This window comes from Sphaeramia orbicularis, chromosome 12 (assembly GCF_902148855.1).
Source record: "Sphaeramia orbicularis chromosome 12, fSphaOr1.1, whole genome shotgun sequence".
Lineage (NCBI taxonomy): Eukaryota > Metazoa > Chordata > Actinopteri > Kurtiformes > Apogonidae > Sphaeramia > Sphaeramia orbicularis.
In genome coordinates, this window is record NC_043968.1 from 23,255,443 (window position 1) to 23,273,432 (window position 17,990).

Sequence of the window (17,990 nt, forward strand, 5' to 3'; positions counted from 1 at the left end):
CCACGAGACACAACTGTGAAGCGGACTCAACAGAAAGAAGTTCAGTCTGTTAAAAGTTCATCAGCAAAGGCAACTGATGTTTACAGCATCTGAAGGTGGAGACAGATCCCAGCGCTTCCACTCAGTCTAGCTGCACATGAGACGTTTACACTCCCCCTCCACGCCATTACCTCTAAAGCACTTCTGCTACTTATGTACTTTTCCTTTTCAAAGAAACTACAAAAACATTTCCAGTACTCAGCTTCATGTCTGACTGTGGTTTTATGCCAGAGGGTGGAGACAGTTCCAACACTTAACTTTTTTTTTCCCTTCTTCCAAGAGTCGACCTCCAGGGAGATTTGTGTTACTGACTGCAGTCGATATCAGGCTTGCAGAGGCTGCATTACCATATGTCATTATCATCAGCAAGAGAGACCCCTGACAGTTATGAAAGAACTCACATTAACATTATTTACAGTTACAGTTCCTGCGCTCAGCTGTAGTACTCTGTCTCCAAATCTCTGCGAGGTACTGTGGAGCCTTAAAGGTTTTATGCTCTTTCTTTCAGAATCACTGTTTTTATGTAGACGCTGAAGTGCTAAATAAAATAAATGACAGTTATTTGATGTGATGTTCTTCTTTTTTCTCTTTTTGTCCCTGTAGCTGTGCCTCGCTGTTGCCACCTCTGTTTCTCAACGTGTTGATTCGTCTGCACATGTCCTCTAATTGAGCCGCGCTCACTCAGACGCGGCGGCATTAAACAGTGAGCGCCCTTTAAAGGCCTGGTCTTTGAACAAGTGTAAATGATCAGTGGGCAGAGCTGAAAGCCAGGGGTTGATCCAGCAGGGTAACCGGGCACACAATTAGCATCAAACAAAGTTAACCAGGAAAGGAAAATGCCAGCTTCCAGTTCATTATCATGCCTCGCTTTGTTGGGACTGAAAATCGACACATTTTACAGCTTCAATCACCAACAAAGCTGCCAAACCGGGTATAAGCCAGCAAACAGTCACCGTTATTACTAGATGACAACTCTGTCTGTGCTCATCACGCCCTTGCTGTCTCCTTGCTCGTGTGACATTTTCAGTTTTCACCATGTTTTCAGGGATCAGGTTTTCAAATCAAAGCTGTGAAACAAGCTGAGCTGTTGCCCAAGAGCCTACCAGGCTCCAAATGTGACCACTAGTGGATAAACAGCATGGCATGACTATAAACACATCTCTAATATCGTGGCCTGAAACCTGCTAGTGATACCTGGAAGTTTGTGTGAATGTGCTCCTATGGGTTCAGTCCTGCTGCTTATTAGACTGCAGCAGCTGTTAGTTGCTAAGTGACAGGATATCAAACTTCAGACAGAGGAGGAGGATGGACAGAATATTTATTTAAGCAGATTGAACACATATCGCTGTTAGGCATATACTTTGCATCTTCTGTGTTCACTTTTTCAAAACAAAAAAAAAAAAACTTGAAGATAAATCTTTTTTTGATTTTCTCCTAGAAGACTGAGCTCTGGATGTGGTGAAAAAAATCATTAAACTGATGTTTGTGTACATTTTATTCTTTCTATTGCCCCATCTGTTTTATTACTGCTGTGTCAACATGAGGATGGAAGGAGCAGTAGAGTATTACATCTTATCTGCCCACACAAACAGAGATTTTTCTAAACAGGTGCTTTCAACATCTGTTTAAAAAACAAAAAATATGACTACATGTCCTTCCACAAAATCTGTGTGTTCACATAACAATTAAAAAACAGCAATAAATTGTTAGAAATGCTCAGACAAACTACTGTTTCAGGTGGACATTAAACTGCATACACCATGGGTAATATTGGATGCATCAGCTTTAGTCTGTCATGACATTGACCTTCAATGACAACAGAAGTTATAAACTTCAGTTGCCATGTGTTGGTTTTTGTTGTCAAAGTGTATTATTTATATTATAGAGATCTAGAGTCTTATTCACTTATGTTTGATGTTTCAGGTGAACTTTTGTTACATAAAACAACTACAGACATGCACAGATGGGAGTGTGACACCACCACGTTCGGATTTCTTTATTTTCCTGATCACACAGACTTTACAAAGCATTTGTGAAACATCTTCCTTTCTGTGACCTAAAACCACAATATCCATATGTACATAAAATCCACTAAAACTCTTAACCTTTAAACACATCTCATCTGTTAAAATGACACCATATATTTTTGAAAGTCACTTGTTGTAGACATACAGTTCAGCATTTTACTCCTTTCAACAGGACGTTAAATGTGATATTTCAGTGACAGGTAGGTCCCAGCTCCAAGTTCAAATACTGAAGGGACAGTGTTACACCATCTTATGTTTAAGGTCAAATTTAGCACTAAAGTTTAGCAGGAAGCTACTTTGCAAGCGTAGGTTGTAAAACTACTAGTAGTTCAGCATGGCAGTAGTTCACACAAACTACATTTCTACCCCTGGAGAAATGTAGTTTGTAAAACTATGGCTTGGAAAAGTTGTTTTAACAACTACTTTTTATTTTCAGCATTAAATTAAGAATGTACATGTGGTGTATATGAAACAAAATATGAACATGGTTGGGGCGGCACTGACGGGAGGGTTTTCCATGGTGGTGACGACCACAAGACATTAGTAATGATTGCACATCTGTGAAGCATTCAAGTGCTGCCAGGGTAAACCAATCAGAGGCAGCGTTGGCTGTGCTGACATGATCATGCCTTCAAAGCATTTCAGGATGAAAGACAAAGGGACTGTCTCACATTCAATGGCGAAAACCAATTTATATTACAAAAAATAAATTTAAAAGAAAACAACTTAATTTTATGTTCTTGCCCAAATATGTAGTTTGCAAATTGAGCAGATAAACTACAAAAAAATTCCCCAAAAAGTACTTGAACTACTTCATGCAGCACAAAATATGAATGTAGTTTAACTACCAGCAAATTACGGCAAAATGTCGTTTAACTACGTAGTTCAACTACAAGTAGTTTAAGTCTCCCCAACACTGAAATTTAGTGCCAGTGAAGGAGGTGGTGGATTAAGGTGAGGAGATCAGCATCAAACATCACCAAAGTTCAGTTAATGTCCTTTTTGGTTGGTTAATAGGCCAAAAAGAAGAGAAAAAAGGCACAGTTTTTATCTAATCAGAGATGTAATTTGAACAAAATCCTAAAAACTACTGCCTGCCTCACTTCAGTATTACCTGTGCCTAGGTTTTTTGTTGTTTATATTTTTTTCTGTTATATGTAACAAAACATAAATCAAGTCATTTTCAGTCAGTTTAGAACTTTTTTCTTCATGTATCAAACCAGTGACCATGTGAAAAATCCCTCAAAGACCCAATAAAATGTGACTAAAACAATGAATGCACATTGAGAAAGAACACCTTTCTGTCATGTAGGCTTTTAAAGCAGATTGAGGATGGATGAATGGATGGATGCAGTGAACCTGTGGATTCAGCTGCTTAACTCTAAACCTAATGTGGTTTTATTGAATTCTTGCAGCACTCTGTAAGACAGCTCTTCAGCCACAGTCAGCCAAGTGGGGCAAAGACTCAAGAAACACAAATCCGCCTAAAAGTCTGATTTATTAATTACCTTTTAATGTGTGAGCCTCAGGGTTGTGCAAACGGTGCCAGAGAAAAGAACTTTCAGTAAATCCATTGTCCTTGGGAAGCGCTCAATCTTTCAGAGTGAATGGATAAGCATTAATTATTCAGCAACATTCAGCCCAAACAAACGGCACGTCTGTTATAGCTCACAGAGCTCGGGGGCACATCAAGGCCCCTCCTGGCAGTCTGAGGAGGGGCTGGAGGGGCACACCTTTAGCATGCATACCATCACATCCATAAATGCATGGTACATGAGTCGTATCTCACCCATTCCTAAGTGCAGTGCGAGGCCTTTCTATCTACTGTATAATCCAGTATGTTGGCAGGGTCTTCTCCTGCCTGTATGGACATCTAAAACTAAGACCTGACCCCGGTCTCCTTCTCTTTGATCCCTTCCAGTTTCAGCAGCACTCTTTGCAGTCTCCATTCGCAGCGACATCCAATTCTGTTTGCAAATTGAGCAACAAACCTCATCCAATTTGGCTAAGATCAAGTCATATGCATTTCTGAAAGCCACCCACCATTTCTTCCATTTTAAGATGACCGTCACACCAAGCTCTCGTTTTCTCGCACATTTCCACTAGATAAACACAACGTTTTAACACTTAACATGATCTGATGACTCACCCTTTTTGCTGTGAGTGGTTTTTTTGTAGATGAGCACCTGTAGCGGCTCAGCCTGGCTGTCGTAGGGAGGTGGGTGAGATCTATTTAACAAACAGTCACTTCAGATTCTCTGTTGAATTAACAGAGACCTTTACCGAGACAGAGACGAGTGCCGCTGTCAAACATCAGTCATGCATGCACTTTTATTTGTCTCATGCTGCAAAATGCTTCATTCATTATCAAATGCACATCATGCCGGTAATTCAAAGGATTTAACAACTGATTGACACGAGCTGCTTTTCTTGTTGGGAACTATTCAATGAGAAATGAAACCTCTAGAGTCATGCTTACCACAGTTCCTTCAACAGGGGGTTATGTCACTACGCCTCATGTTTTTTAAGTGAGATAAACAAACAACAGATATACATTTGTCATGAATACTGTGGTAGTAGGAGGAGTTTTAACCCATAAAGACCCAAACATCCACCAGCGACCAAAATCATCTACTGACCTAAACTGTTTAATACCTGTTGATCCACTAATTCTATCAATACATGTAAAAAAAAAATTGGTGTAAAATACAGTTTATCATTTTTTTCATGGTCATCAGATATGACCCATTTGGATGTTCAGAGGCTCTGTAGTTACCATGGAAACACCATCATCTTCTACAACATTGATTCACCAGTAAAACCCATGGAGTTGGATCAATGACAGTGGACGGACACACTGGGTTTATGTTCAGTTAATGACATATTTTACTGAAAAAGTCACTTTCTCTTGAGTTTTCTCTGCTTTTGATATAATAACCCTCAACTTTAATCTGAGCTTCTATGAACATCTACATGATCTGTAAATTAATTATATGAAATACCCGATTTACACTGCAAAAATGCAAAATACAAAGGATTGTTTTTAAACAAATGGTCATAAATCACTTAGGAAATGTTAAATATATTAAAAAAAATAATAATTTGGGAACTGCCACAAAAGTAGCACTGGGTCTTTATGGGTTAAGATTTTTAAAAAAAACTAATACAAGTAAATGTAGTAAAACACCCCCAAATAACATCACTGTTTTTCCAACTGATTTCTAATTGAATGAATGCTATGAATATTTTACAGCTGTTACAAAGATGCAAAAACTGCTACAGAGAGAGGCATGAATCTGTCATAGGGACCCAGTTTAAGGTCTCAGAGTAACACCGTCATCATGGTCCACGGATGTCAAATCTGGCACTCTAGTCTAGTGTGTAATAATTCAAATGTCCCTTTGCAAGAGAGGGAGTGAATAAGTGTGTTCTTTGTTTCCATACAGAGCGTGTGTGTGTGTGTGTGTGTGTGTGTGTCTGTGTGTGTGTGTGAGAGAGAGAGAGAGAGGGTGAGACCGACAGACAGACAGTGAGAGCAAGGCCTGATGGGATGCTGTATATAGCGCACCACCGTGATGCCAGAGCTCCAGTCATGCATACTGAACAAGCCTCCTTCATTAACTATCCAACAAGCTCCTCTGCCTGTCTTTTGTATTCACACAAAACCATATTCCTGTAGTGTCCCATTGTTACTTTTGGTGGATGGTCACTACATTCACATATGAATAAATATCTGCTTTTCTAAGCTACTTCTACCAACTGATAAAATACAATAGAGATGACATTACATCATGTCCCATTTGCAAAAACCTTCGTATTTATAAGAGGTTTTCTTGTTTGTGTTGATAATTTCCTGGTGTGTTTATACATCTACATGCCCTTGTACTTTTTCCCCCCCGAGTGGGGAAACTGAATTTTCAGTTTTTATCCAGCTTTAATCCAGTTGACTTCTTCATATACATTTTTGAAAGCATCTTGGAGATCTGATTATCACTAGAGTTTACAGGAAAGAATATTCTTTTTTTCTTTAAGTATTTTGAATTTAAACAAGTGATATTTTGCTTTTTTAAATGGAATTATGCATTTTAAAACACTTCCCTGTGGTCTACAGGGTGGGGAAGCAAAGTTTACAATGAACATTTAGTTGTTTTTTTCTCAGCAGGCACTACGCTAATTGTTTTGAAACCAAACATATATTGATGTCATAATCATACCTAACACTATTATCCATACCTTTTCAGAAACTTTTGCCCATATGAGTAATCAGGAAAGCAAACATCAAAGAGTGTGTGATTTGCTGAATGCACTCGTCACACCAAAGGAGATTTCAAAAATAGTTGGAGTGTCCATAAAGACTGTTTATAATGGAAAGAAGAGAATGACTATGAGCAAAACTATTACGAGAAAGTCTGGAAGATACTATTAAAGAAGAATGGGAGAAGTTGTCACCCGAATATTTGAGGAACACTTGCGCAAGTTTTAGGAAGCGTGTGAAGGCAGTTATGGAGAAAGAAGGAGGACACATAGAATAAAAACATTTTCTATTATGTAAATTTTCTTGTGGCAAATAAATTCTCATGACTTTCAAAAAACTAATTGGTCATACACTGTCTTTCAATCCTTGCCTCAAAATATTGTAAATTTTGTTTCCCCACCCTGTACATAAACTGTAAATGCTATACTTGAGTCTGAATTCTTCTTAATTCAACTCCACAGGTCCATCTCCAACCCTATTTCTGAGTAATGACACCAGAAAGGTCGTTTTGAGCGCTGGCCCTTTAAATGCACATGAGCCACTTCAGGACCCACCCCCTCCAGGCTGTTGACCATGCTTCTCTGTCCCGTTCAATGACTTGTGTTTGTTAATACAACCAACAACTGAACATTTTAGGTAATCAGCTCAAAGTTTGGATATAAAGTATAGACTACAACTGCTGTTGCTGATAAACAATTACGGTGGAGAAATGTTCGTCAGAAGTCTTGACCTTATATGAGCAAATGTCGTGATGTAACTAGTTATAGACAAAACAAATTAAGAAGGAATTAAAACAGGTCATAGAAAACCACTCGATATTTCCCAGAATGAATATAAAGATAGCTTTGCAGCACCTGGAGGGTTCAAATTCAAACTTTATGAACTATTAGGGTCCAAATACACAAATAAATGTACTAAAGACTAATAAAAGTGGGTTTAGCAAAATATGACCCTTTAAGCTGGATAGATTAATTCATGACTGACACAAAACATTTCGCCTTTAAAATTTCTATTGTCAGACAAACATGATTATATTGTCTCCAGCTGCTCTTATGGGGGATGTGATAAATATGGATGCAACAGTCTACAAATGCATATCCAGGTGTTCATGGGAAAAGTCTTTGTCAAACTTTTAAACAAATCAAACAAGTTACTATTCATTAAAACTGTAGCATTGTCTCTGATGTTTCTCTGTGTTTAGTACATCTAATATCATTGGTTAGGCCTTTGGACATTGGACTGTAACTAAAATGATTTATTAATGCTTAGGTAAATGACCATTTATCCTTGTGACTTTAATTACGCAACCAAACAACCAATCTAGTCTGTTTTATCACCTAAAGTATTTTTAAAGGGGACAGTAATCATGGGCATCACAAGCCCTCAGAGTTTACTGCTGCATGGTATTCTCAACAGTCAAACCTATTCATGAAGTCAGTCTAACCTAATGGAGGGGTCATGCCTTTAATAGATATTTCTAACTTATTTTCATACTTTTGGCCACTGTTTCTCCACGTTATAATATTGGACACACAAATGCAACTGGTTACTTTGGAAACAAGAGGACTTTTTCATTTTTATTTTAGTTTTTTTTTTTTTTATTTTATGTGTTGTTTTCTTACTTGCTGTTTTTAATCACCTTTTACATGTTTCTTTTATAATGTTTTAAATGTGTTTCTTTTTGTTTCTTTTATTTCAATGTCCTGTGTGAAGCATCTTGAATTGCCTTGTTGCTGAAATGTGCTATACAAATAAACTTGCCTTGCCTTGCTTTGCCTTGTGGTTTAGACAGATCACCAGAACAATACATAAAATATATTGTGTGCTTTTAAAATGTATTAAAGCTGATGAATCTGTCAGGAAGTTGCCTCCATTAGCTGTTGCTCACATAAGGCAAAGTAAAATTTTGCCATGAAACCGACTGAAAGACAATTTTGTGTAATTTCTTGTGGCTGTGGCTCTAAATCGATGTATGATTATGGTCTCTGTAGGTACTGCTGTTAATCATGAGTGAATGTGATAATACTGTTAAACACGTTGATGCTTGGTTAGCTGTGTTTCTATAACTGTCAAGAAAAGATGCAGAAAGTGCTGCAGCAACGTAACATTAAGCAGAAGATTCCGTGTTGCTTTTCTGTCTAAAATGATGATGCTTTTTTTTTCATAGATTGGGCCAAGACATAATTTGGTCACATCACTAGTGTTACAAGCCATGTTTTCACACTTACTAAGAATACACAAGATGCTGGAGAAACAGCTGATCCGTCATGTGAGTTAAAGACTCGTCACTGTAGAAAATGTGTTTCAATCTCTCTGTATTATCATATCATATCCTATATTTAACCAGGTCAAATCCTTATTGAGATCTTTTCTAGCTGTTTCAAAAACAAATTAAAAAAACATCTCAAACCACTGAATTTTATCATTTGCCTCAACCTATTCTTGTGCGATATTTTAAAGGAGTGACATTTTCCTTTTTTAATGGAATTTTACATTTTTTTAAATTTCCCTGTGGTCTACATAAACTGTAAATGCTATGCTTGGGTTTGAATTCTTCATTAATTCAACTCCACAAGTCCATCTTCAACCCTATTTCTGAGTAATGACACCAGAAAGGTCAGTTTAAGTGCTGGTCCTTTAAATACACATGAGCAAATTCAAGCCCCACCCCCTCCAGGTTGTTGGCCATGCTGCTCTGTCCCGTTCAACCAACAACATTTTAGGTAATTGGATTGAAGTTTGGACATATTTTCAGTACGGACTACAACCGCTGCTGCTGACAAACAATTATGTCGTACTCGGAGAAATGTTCATTGGAAGTCTTGGCCTTATATGTGCCAATGTCATGACGTAACTACACTGAACAAAAATATAAACGCACCACTTTTGTTTTTGCTCCCATTTTTCATGAGCTGAACTCAAAGATCTAAAACTTTTTCTATGTACACAAAAGGCCTATTTCTCTCAAATATTGTTCATAAATTTGTCTAAATCTGTGTTAGTGAGCACTTCTCCTTTGTCCTTTGCTGAGATAATCCATCCACCTCACAGGTGTGGCATATCAAGATGCTGATTAGACAGCAGGATTATTGCACAGGTGTGACTTAGGCTGGCCACAATAAAAGGCCACTCTAAAATGTGCACTTTTACTGTATTGGGTGGTCCAGGGGGGTCAGAAAACCAGTCAGTATTTGGTGTGACCACCATTTTCCTCGCACAGTCTTCTTCATGAATTCTCTGAAACAGCTTTGGAGATGGCTTATGGTAGAGAAATGAACATTCAATTCACAGGCAAAAGCTCTGCTGGACATTCCTGAAGTCAGCATGCCAATTGCATATTCCCTCAAAACTTGTGACATCTGTGGTATTGTGCTGTGTGATAAAACTGCACATTTTGGAGTGGCCTTTTATTGTGGCCAGCCTAAGGCACACCTGTGCAAAAATCATGCTGTCTAATCAGCATCTTGATATGCCACACCTGTGAGGTGGATGGATTATCTCAGCAAAGAAGAAGTGTTCACTAACACAAATTTAGACAGATTTGTGAACAATATTTGAGAGAAATAAACCTTGTGTGTACACAGAAAAAGTTTTAGATCTTTGAGTTCAGCTCATGAAAAATGGGAGCAAAAACAAAAGTGGTGCGTTTATATTTTTGTTCAGTGTAGTTATAGGCGTAACAAGTTAGGAAGGAATTTAAACAGGTCGTAGAAATGCACTCGATTTTTGCCAAAATGAATATAAAGATAGCTTTGCAGCACCTGGAGGGTTCAAATTCAAACTTTTGGAACTATTAAGGTCCAAATTCACAAATAAATGTACCAAATACTAATAAAAGTGGGTTTAGCTAAATATGACCCCTTTAAAATGTCACTAATGGAAACACAGTTAGCAACAGGTGTTTCAGCCATTAGTAATGTTGCTTTCTGCTGTGTCACACCTCCCGTTCATAGACCTGTTTTCATTCTATAAATCGGAGCTTTGTGTCTCTGATAAAAAGCTAATATGCATATGAAAACTCAAAACGTTTTACAGATGCACATGCGATGTCATACTGTTTAACAAATCAGTATGCATCACACAATGCAGTGTGTTTATCGAGAAATATTCCATTAAATGTGGCGAAAAACATCAGACATCACACATTACACCTTTAAAAAGAATCACAGCTGTTAATGTGGTAAGTCTTACGCATACTAACCTCTATTAATGATCATAGCTGCAGCTCTCCACACTACCTCTGCACCTCGAGCTATTACAGTCAACCAAAGCATTGCAAGATGATGATTGGCAGGGCAGATTAACATGACTGGCAGCGGCTACAAACAAGCCCAGCGGCGTGCCGTCACCGCCCACGCTCAGGCAGCCATTTGCCCTGCTCTCCTACCCAGCGTCAGGTCTGCTGCTGTTTACATGTCAGATTCTATTTACTCAGCAAGGCCTCGCCGTCTGTTTCCAGCGGATCAGACGCATTTCCTGGCCTCCTACCACCTCAGATGCTGCACAATGTGATTCAACAGGGGTTATTGATGAGACGGCTGGGCACTGGTACACCTGTAGCTCTGGTTAGATGGGGGACAGGTAGAAAAAGCAGAGATGCTAAAACAGATTATCATGAATCACCTCTCAAAGCAAGAAGAAAGCAGTCAAAGAAACATGCACACAAGGATCAGAGGTGTTAGTGTCACTTTTTTTGCATCGTTGCCTCAAAACTAACAAGCTAGCACACAAGGGCTTACTGAGCAATAAGGGTTCATGGTCGAGCAAGTTTCTGAAATCAATCAGTATCACGGGCCGGACAGATCTCAATGAAAACAAGCCGTGGTGATGAGCAATGATGTTGCCATGACAACAGGCTGGCTGAGCGTGCAGCCTGGCTTTGGTATCTTCAGGCGTGCAGCAGGCAGCACCCAGACGGTTTGGGGTTTTAACCTCTTAAGTGGCAGAAAGCAAGCTGCAGTCTCAGATGGGATCATGGGAGGATGGAAAGCGGGTGGGGGGGTTTGTGTGGGTGGGTGGGTGGGTGAGTGAAGGTGAGGTGAGGAGGGGGGACACTACAAAGTCAGGCATCAGTTAAACCTCTGCCTCCGAGCGCAGACATGGGAAATGAAAAAGGTGGTGGGTGTTGTTTATTTTCTTTTTTGTTGTTGTTGTTACCATCTCAATCCAGCAATGGCCAACTACAGAGACATGAGAAGGACAAACAAACAGATTAACACATAAGAAAACACACACACATACACACACAGAAAACAGCCATGTACTATACTCTCACTGTTCAGAGAAACACAAATATAAACATAGTTATACGTACATTTTCACTCTTATCTCCCACAGACAAGTGAGCACACCAACAGCCACAATTAAAAACACACTGCATGCAGATTAAAGAGGCAGCATTGAGAGTGAAGAGAGAACAGGATGGCTACAACAATAGAAACAGCGTGGGGAGCCCAGAGAAACACGCCTGCTACCTCTGACTGTTGGCACAGGAACACTTGTGGACGAGTTCGTTAAAGGGACAGATCTTTCGGCTTTTCAAGAGAAAGAAAACACATGAAAAGCTTCTGGCCAGCCAGTGAGAGGTGATTTACTTCACATTAAGTGGTGTTATTAAGATGATATACACACACACACACACACACACACACATATATATATAGATATAGATATAGATGAGTGTAAAAGGAGCTGTGTATAAATACTGGAAATGAACCCATGGTGGAAAAGACTGGAGCTGTTGTTGTGTCCAAAATTAGAACTGTATTTCCCAAAATCCTCTACAAATGCTGCTATAGAGAGGATGTTTTTGCTTATATGCACATTGCTTGTATTGATTAGTTGATTATATTTGTTGTAATATGTGTTTAGACTTGCTCACGTAAGAACAACTCACAGCGTTTGCTCTGTTGTCTATGGGTTGCACAGGCTCGCTGCAACATGTGGTCATTTGTTAAAAGTGGGACACATTTGTGGTAACTGGGGTAGTGTTATTTAACTTATGGTTTATAATTAATGCTTGTATAATGTAACTACAGTAGTTTGTTCTATTATAGGCTGATGATATAGGGAAGTGTGTTTTTTGGTCATTTCCTGGAGTAAATTTGCAGTCCATCTCCATTCATCATTTACTGTAATTAAAGCTACGGACCATTGTTTCTGCAGTTGAAAAGCACTTTACAGTTACCACGGTGACCTCTGTGGTACCAGGGTCAAAGTTGAACTCTGTAAAGTGACAGAGCTCTTCCTACAGAGATCACACCTTTCATTTCCATGGAGGATAATTCAACATTGCTCTCTACTAATGCCTTGTCAGGGGGTGGATTAGTGCCCCCGGGGGCATTCCCTTAGATACACACACACTCCCTTGACATTACACACCACCTCTCTCCTTCACACGCACAAACACAAAGCTGTAGCCTTTAACAAGAGATGATGTTGCCACCACGACATGAGGCACAGACCTCATGTGGCTGCAGGTGGAGCATCGCTGCCATTAGAGACCATGTTTAACATGCATGAGACAAGCCTGATGGAAAGAAAATGTGACATGACTTCATTTCTGAGTTTCACTAAGGGAAACAAATGTGTGCATGTAGTCAACACAAGTGAAAAGCAAACTGAGTATTTATTTCTGATGTCCTTGTTTCTACTTCTAGCAGCCGAGTAACCACATAAAACATCTCTGGTATTCACATTTATCATCCTTATTGTGTCTATAGATGTAACATCCCATTGAGACATTGATGGGCATCCACTCAGAAGCACAAATCCTTTATCAGTATTGCTTTGACACAGACAAAGCCCTTGTCCTCACTGAAAGTTTGCTGAAAGATTCTGTGCAGAGGGCAAGTGACGCAAAGCAGTGTCAATGTCAACACCACCCACCCTCATCACACACACATACTGACAGCCTGAACCCCCTGCTTTGGTTAAAATGCAGATAGGAACCCGACTTAACATGGAAAACGGACAAAACAACTAAATATTGATGTAACTGAGCTGCAAAGAGGTTAATTCTGGGAATTCGGTAATCCAGTTTATATTCAGCTTCCCATCATTAAAATGACTCATGTTTCTTGTAACGTGCCATTTTCACATACAAAAATAACACTGAGGCTCATTTAATCCTTCGCTCATGCTGCTCCCAAAAGTCCATGTACAACTGAAAAAGCCACTTGTAGACAGTGAAAAGGAAGAATGATGTCAGCTCTGCTGAAATGAAACCGATACTGATTTTATCTGCAGACGAATGGAGCACAGAGTGAACAGAAAGGAAAATGATCACAGTATATCAGGTGCTAGAAATTCAAGCTATGAATGTATGTGTTTTGTGAGCGAGTAGAGGATATTTAATCTGAAACAGCAAACAGTTAAAGCAGTGTTCTCTTAAGTAAGATGCATCCGTAGCCACAACCCATCAGTGACATAAGGGATGGATTTGTACTAATGTGACTCACTGTTTAATAACCCAAGCACTGAATCAACAGCAAGGGAGTTTTATCACCCGGTAAAATGACATGACCTGTAAGTTATTCAATATGTAATATTCTACTGACTGATCCCAAATATTCATAAGATTTAGTTTGAGATACTTCTTTTCTAACAAGTCACCTTTTGTGTCTTAAGATCCAGTTACACTAAAATTACACAATGGTTTAAATCTATTATGTTAAATCTTATTGAGTTCCACCCACGTAAAAACTCACCATCATTTGTTACACACTTTTCCAAATCTAATGGTGATGATGACAAAGTCTGACCTAAGTTACACCTGTCCTGTTTTCAGAACTACACTAAAATTGAAAAAATATATATATAAAAGTCCCACGGAATTAAGCTGCATTTATGAGAAATATGTGATTTCTGGGAAGCATCTCTAAGCAGGGAGAAGCACTGAATGGGCTCTTCTAGTACACAAACAGTGTACTGTGACTGCTGAAAATAACATCATATGAGCTCTAACCTAATAAATAAAAGGCTTGCAACCAGAACACTGGAGTAATACAGATGTACGGTGGATAAACAGGAACAGCCCAGTGAATACTGGCCGGAGTTACAGTTAAACATAGGCCTGCACACCCCGAATACACTGAACATCCAGCCTGACGGTGTTAACAGCTGGTTTCCTTATGGTGAGTGGAAACACATGACTATTTTCCTTTTTCTTTACTTAAAGATCCCCATTAGTCATTACCAAAGTAGTGACTATTCTTCCTGGGGTTCATTTCCAATATAAAAGTATTACAATTTATACATTTATAAAACACTAATTTAAGTGAGAAAACTGCATGTTCCACATTTCTGACAGAATTCAACAATCATCTAAATGTCAAACTTAAAGAAAACTGGTTATATTAGCAGATCTATTCACTATGGAAGAAGTTTTTGGAGTCTATATAACTTATAAATAAGTTTGTTTACCCACCATGGAAGATCTTGGATTTAAAAAAAAAAGAAAAGAAAAAAGTGTTATTGTACAGGTGAAGCTGTAATCTGTGCGTCCCTGTGGATGTGTGGATGTGGTGGGTGAAGCAGTGGTTGCTGGTGTGTTTGGGGAGCTCCACACGCAGCGGTGCGCCCTTACCCTCGCCGCCCTGGAGGAGTACGGATCCTCGAATAGATTCCAGATCACCGGCTGCCACTTCCTCCACAGGCTGACATTACCGTCGGCTGCCACATCCTCAATGCCCAGTCTCTTCCCTATCTCGTCGTCCTCCTCTCCGTTGTCCACGTTGAGCTCGAACACGTCCAGAGCCTCCTCCGCGTCCCGGTGCTGCCGGTATGTCATCCAGCAGCAGGGCTCCACGTCCGTCTCATCGATGCCCCAGAAGGACAGCTCCTCCTCGAACAGCGGTCCGCACACATCCGCCGGGCAGTGGAGCTTCCCGGTGCGGTAGTAGTTGAGGACGTAAGCGAAGACACCCGGGTGGCGGTCGAAGAAGTACTCGTTGGTCCTGGCGTTGTACTCGATGAAGCCGGGGACTTGTTGCAGCTGATCCAACACGGAGTCGATGTCCGAGTCGGAGGCGAGCAGGGCCAGTCTGGTCCCCGGTAGGGTCTTCAGGGTGGTTTTGTAGGTTTCGTGCCTGGTGCCCCCGACGTTGAGGATTATCCTCTCGTTGTCGTCAAACTTGCCCATCGCTCTGTATCAGACATGACTTGATGGAAAGCGGGGGAAGTTGGCGAGGCGGTCCGGTGGTAACGGCGAGCCCTAGGCGCACACACACCCACAGTCCTGGTTCACTGGAGCGGCCACACTGGTGCGGCCGTGCGCAGCATCTCCCACTCCACTCATCCGACGCTTTCGTTGCTGTTTAAAGGCGGGATGAGGATGTCCATCGTTTGTTTTTGCTCAGATTTGGGTGGAGGGGGTGGATCTGTCTCCTTCGGTCCTCTCAGTCAGTGCTCGGAGTGTTGAATGATCTCCACCGGTGGCTCCAAACACACTGCGCTGCTGCTGCCGTTGCGCGTCTCCGGCGTCCCTGCCCTCTCCAAGACGCACAACTGCTCGTCAGCGTCGGGTCGTAACTCAAAAATATGTAACGCAGTATCCGAGATTCCTCTCCAAAAGTAATGCAAACCTTTCACACTCCTCTGCCTGTGAGAAATCTACAGATACACATTCAGTGTTTTCTTGGTTTTTCAAATCCAGAAGCTAAGAAAGACTGATGAAGGAAACAGGAAACTCATCTGCCATCATCTCCATAACCACAGGAAAAAATACTGAGCAGTTTTTCCAGATTTTCCTCAAAGAGAGTAAATTTGGCTCCATTTTGAGTTTGGAGAGCTCTACCCAAACTGTAACTTTGACTCTTTTAGAGAGGGACCAAATGTTGTCTGTAGAGTAACATTTTCTTCAATTTGAGTAAATTTTCCTTTTATACACTGTCATAATCTGAAGATTTTGCTACTGAAACATCTTGTGCAGCCACATTAAACAGTTTGTCTAACAGTGACAACAAATCCTTTTATTGTTCATTTTCATCAACAGGTCATGCACAGAAGCCTTGCTTTAACATTCTCCAGGGTTATGACCTTGAATTATAGGTGTAATTGGATTAATTAAACCCATATATGTTGATTCACTTTCTCCTAGGCCTAGTCCATATGCCTTTTTAGTAACAGGGGAGGGCTTCTCAGCATCGCTGAGCCAACAGACTGCAGGGCCTTGTGTTTGGAGCCTTCAGCCCCTCTACAGTCTGTGACTCGAGTGTATCTGGGCCTAAAACAAGGGTTTATGGCAGGGGTGTCAAACTCATTTTAGTTCAGGGGCCACATTCAGCAAAATTTGATGTGAAGTGGGCCGAACCAGTAAAATAATAATATATAAATAATGTCAACTCCAAACTTTTCTCTATGTTTTAGAGTGAAAAAAGTACATTTACATTATGAAAAGGTTTACATCTACAAACTGTCCTTTCAAAAGATGTGAATAACATGAACTGAAAAAATAAGTGCAATTTTAACAATATTAAGCCTCAGTGTATTATTTACGCATGTACATTATAACTTACAGATCACAGTGGATCTATAAATACACAAAACATTTAATAACAGGCAGAATATTGTTAAAATTGTACTTCTCTTAAGATATTTCAGGTTGTTCATATTTGTTCAGGTTATTTAAATTTTTTTTGCAAAATTATATTTTGTTTTAGTGTAAATACATGAAAATATTTACATTTACAAAGAGAAAAATTTGGAGTTGTCAATATTTATGTTATGACAGTATTTGACTGGTCCTGCCCACCTGAGATTTGAATTGGTCTGAATGTGGAACCTGAACTAAAAGGATTATTAATATCTTAGTGTAATTTTTGTATTTCACAAATTCATCCCAGGGGCCAGACTGGACCCTTTGGCGGGCTGGATTTGGCCCCCAGGCCACATGTTTGACACCTGTGGTTTGTGGGGTATGAAGCAACATGTACACACACAGTGCTCTGAATGTGTAAATTTAGTAGTAAAGCTGTAGATGTCTTGTATTGGTTAATAGTAATACCACAAAAAGGAGTTTGTATTCAGATATAAACTGACCACTCACAGCAAAGAATGATCTTCAGTCTCCATTTATACCTCAAAGTGCAACAATATCTGAAGGCTCAAAACAAACAAAAGTTACAAAATCACCCTTTTGTCATTAAGGTTTCAGCAAATAACATCACTGGCAGAACTGTACACTTGCATCTGTATTTATTTACACATTACTGTTAGCAGATTATGGATGCAACAGGGACATTTAAGTATGAATGAAGTGCTCCAAATATTCAGCAGTGGTCATGAGGGGCTTTGTGAAGGCAGCACTAGTACAATCATGCAGGGTTGGATGAATCTAGAATGGGGGTTGAAGAGAAAAACTGAGCTGTGGGATCCTGTTGAGCACTGAATCTGTCTGCTCTCAACATTTGGGGTGTTTAGTGTTATTTATGTAAATTTATGGTACAACACATGAAATAAAAACCAACAAAATAAACACTACCCCATTCATTACACTGGTCTCCAAGTAAAATGCTTCCAGAATAAAAGTAGTGACATTTTACCACATGTAATAAAGTAAAATCAAGTCATAAATGTTGTTTGGCTGAAGTTTCCAAGATACAGTCTGTCGTCAAAATGGGGAATTTGAGAATTAACCAGAGAATGGGTTTTACTCAAAAGGAACATTT

At 39.8% G+C, this 17,990-nt stretch overlaps 1 protein-coding gene across 5 annotated transcripts in view; it reads right to left on the reverse strand.

Annotated features, from left to right (window-relative positions):
• kcnc2 (potassium voltage-gated channel, Shaw-related subfamily, member 2) overlaps positions 1 to 15,814 on the reverse strand; it is a 120,463-nt gene extending 104,649 nt beyond the window's left edge. For all 5 annotated transcript variants that reach the window (XR_003936847.1, XM_030149731.1, XM_030149730.1 and 2 more), the window contains exon 1: positions 14,909 to 15,814. Coding sequence is in view for 4 of the 5 variants with exons in the window: in XM_030149731.1 (XP_030005591.1) it covers positions 14,909 to 15,463 (555 nt within the window). In the remaining variant the exon portion in view is untranslated. The remainder of the gene's footprint in view (positions 1 to 14,908) is intronic.
• Positions 15,815 to 17,990: the final 2,176 nt, after the last annotated feature.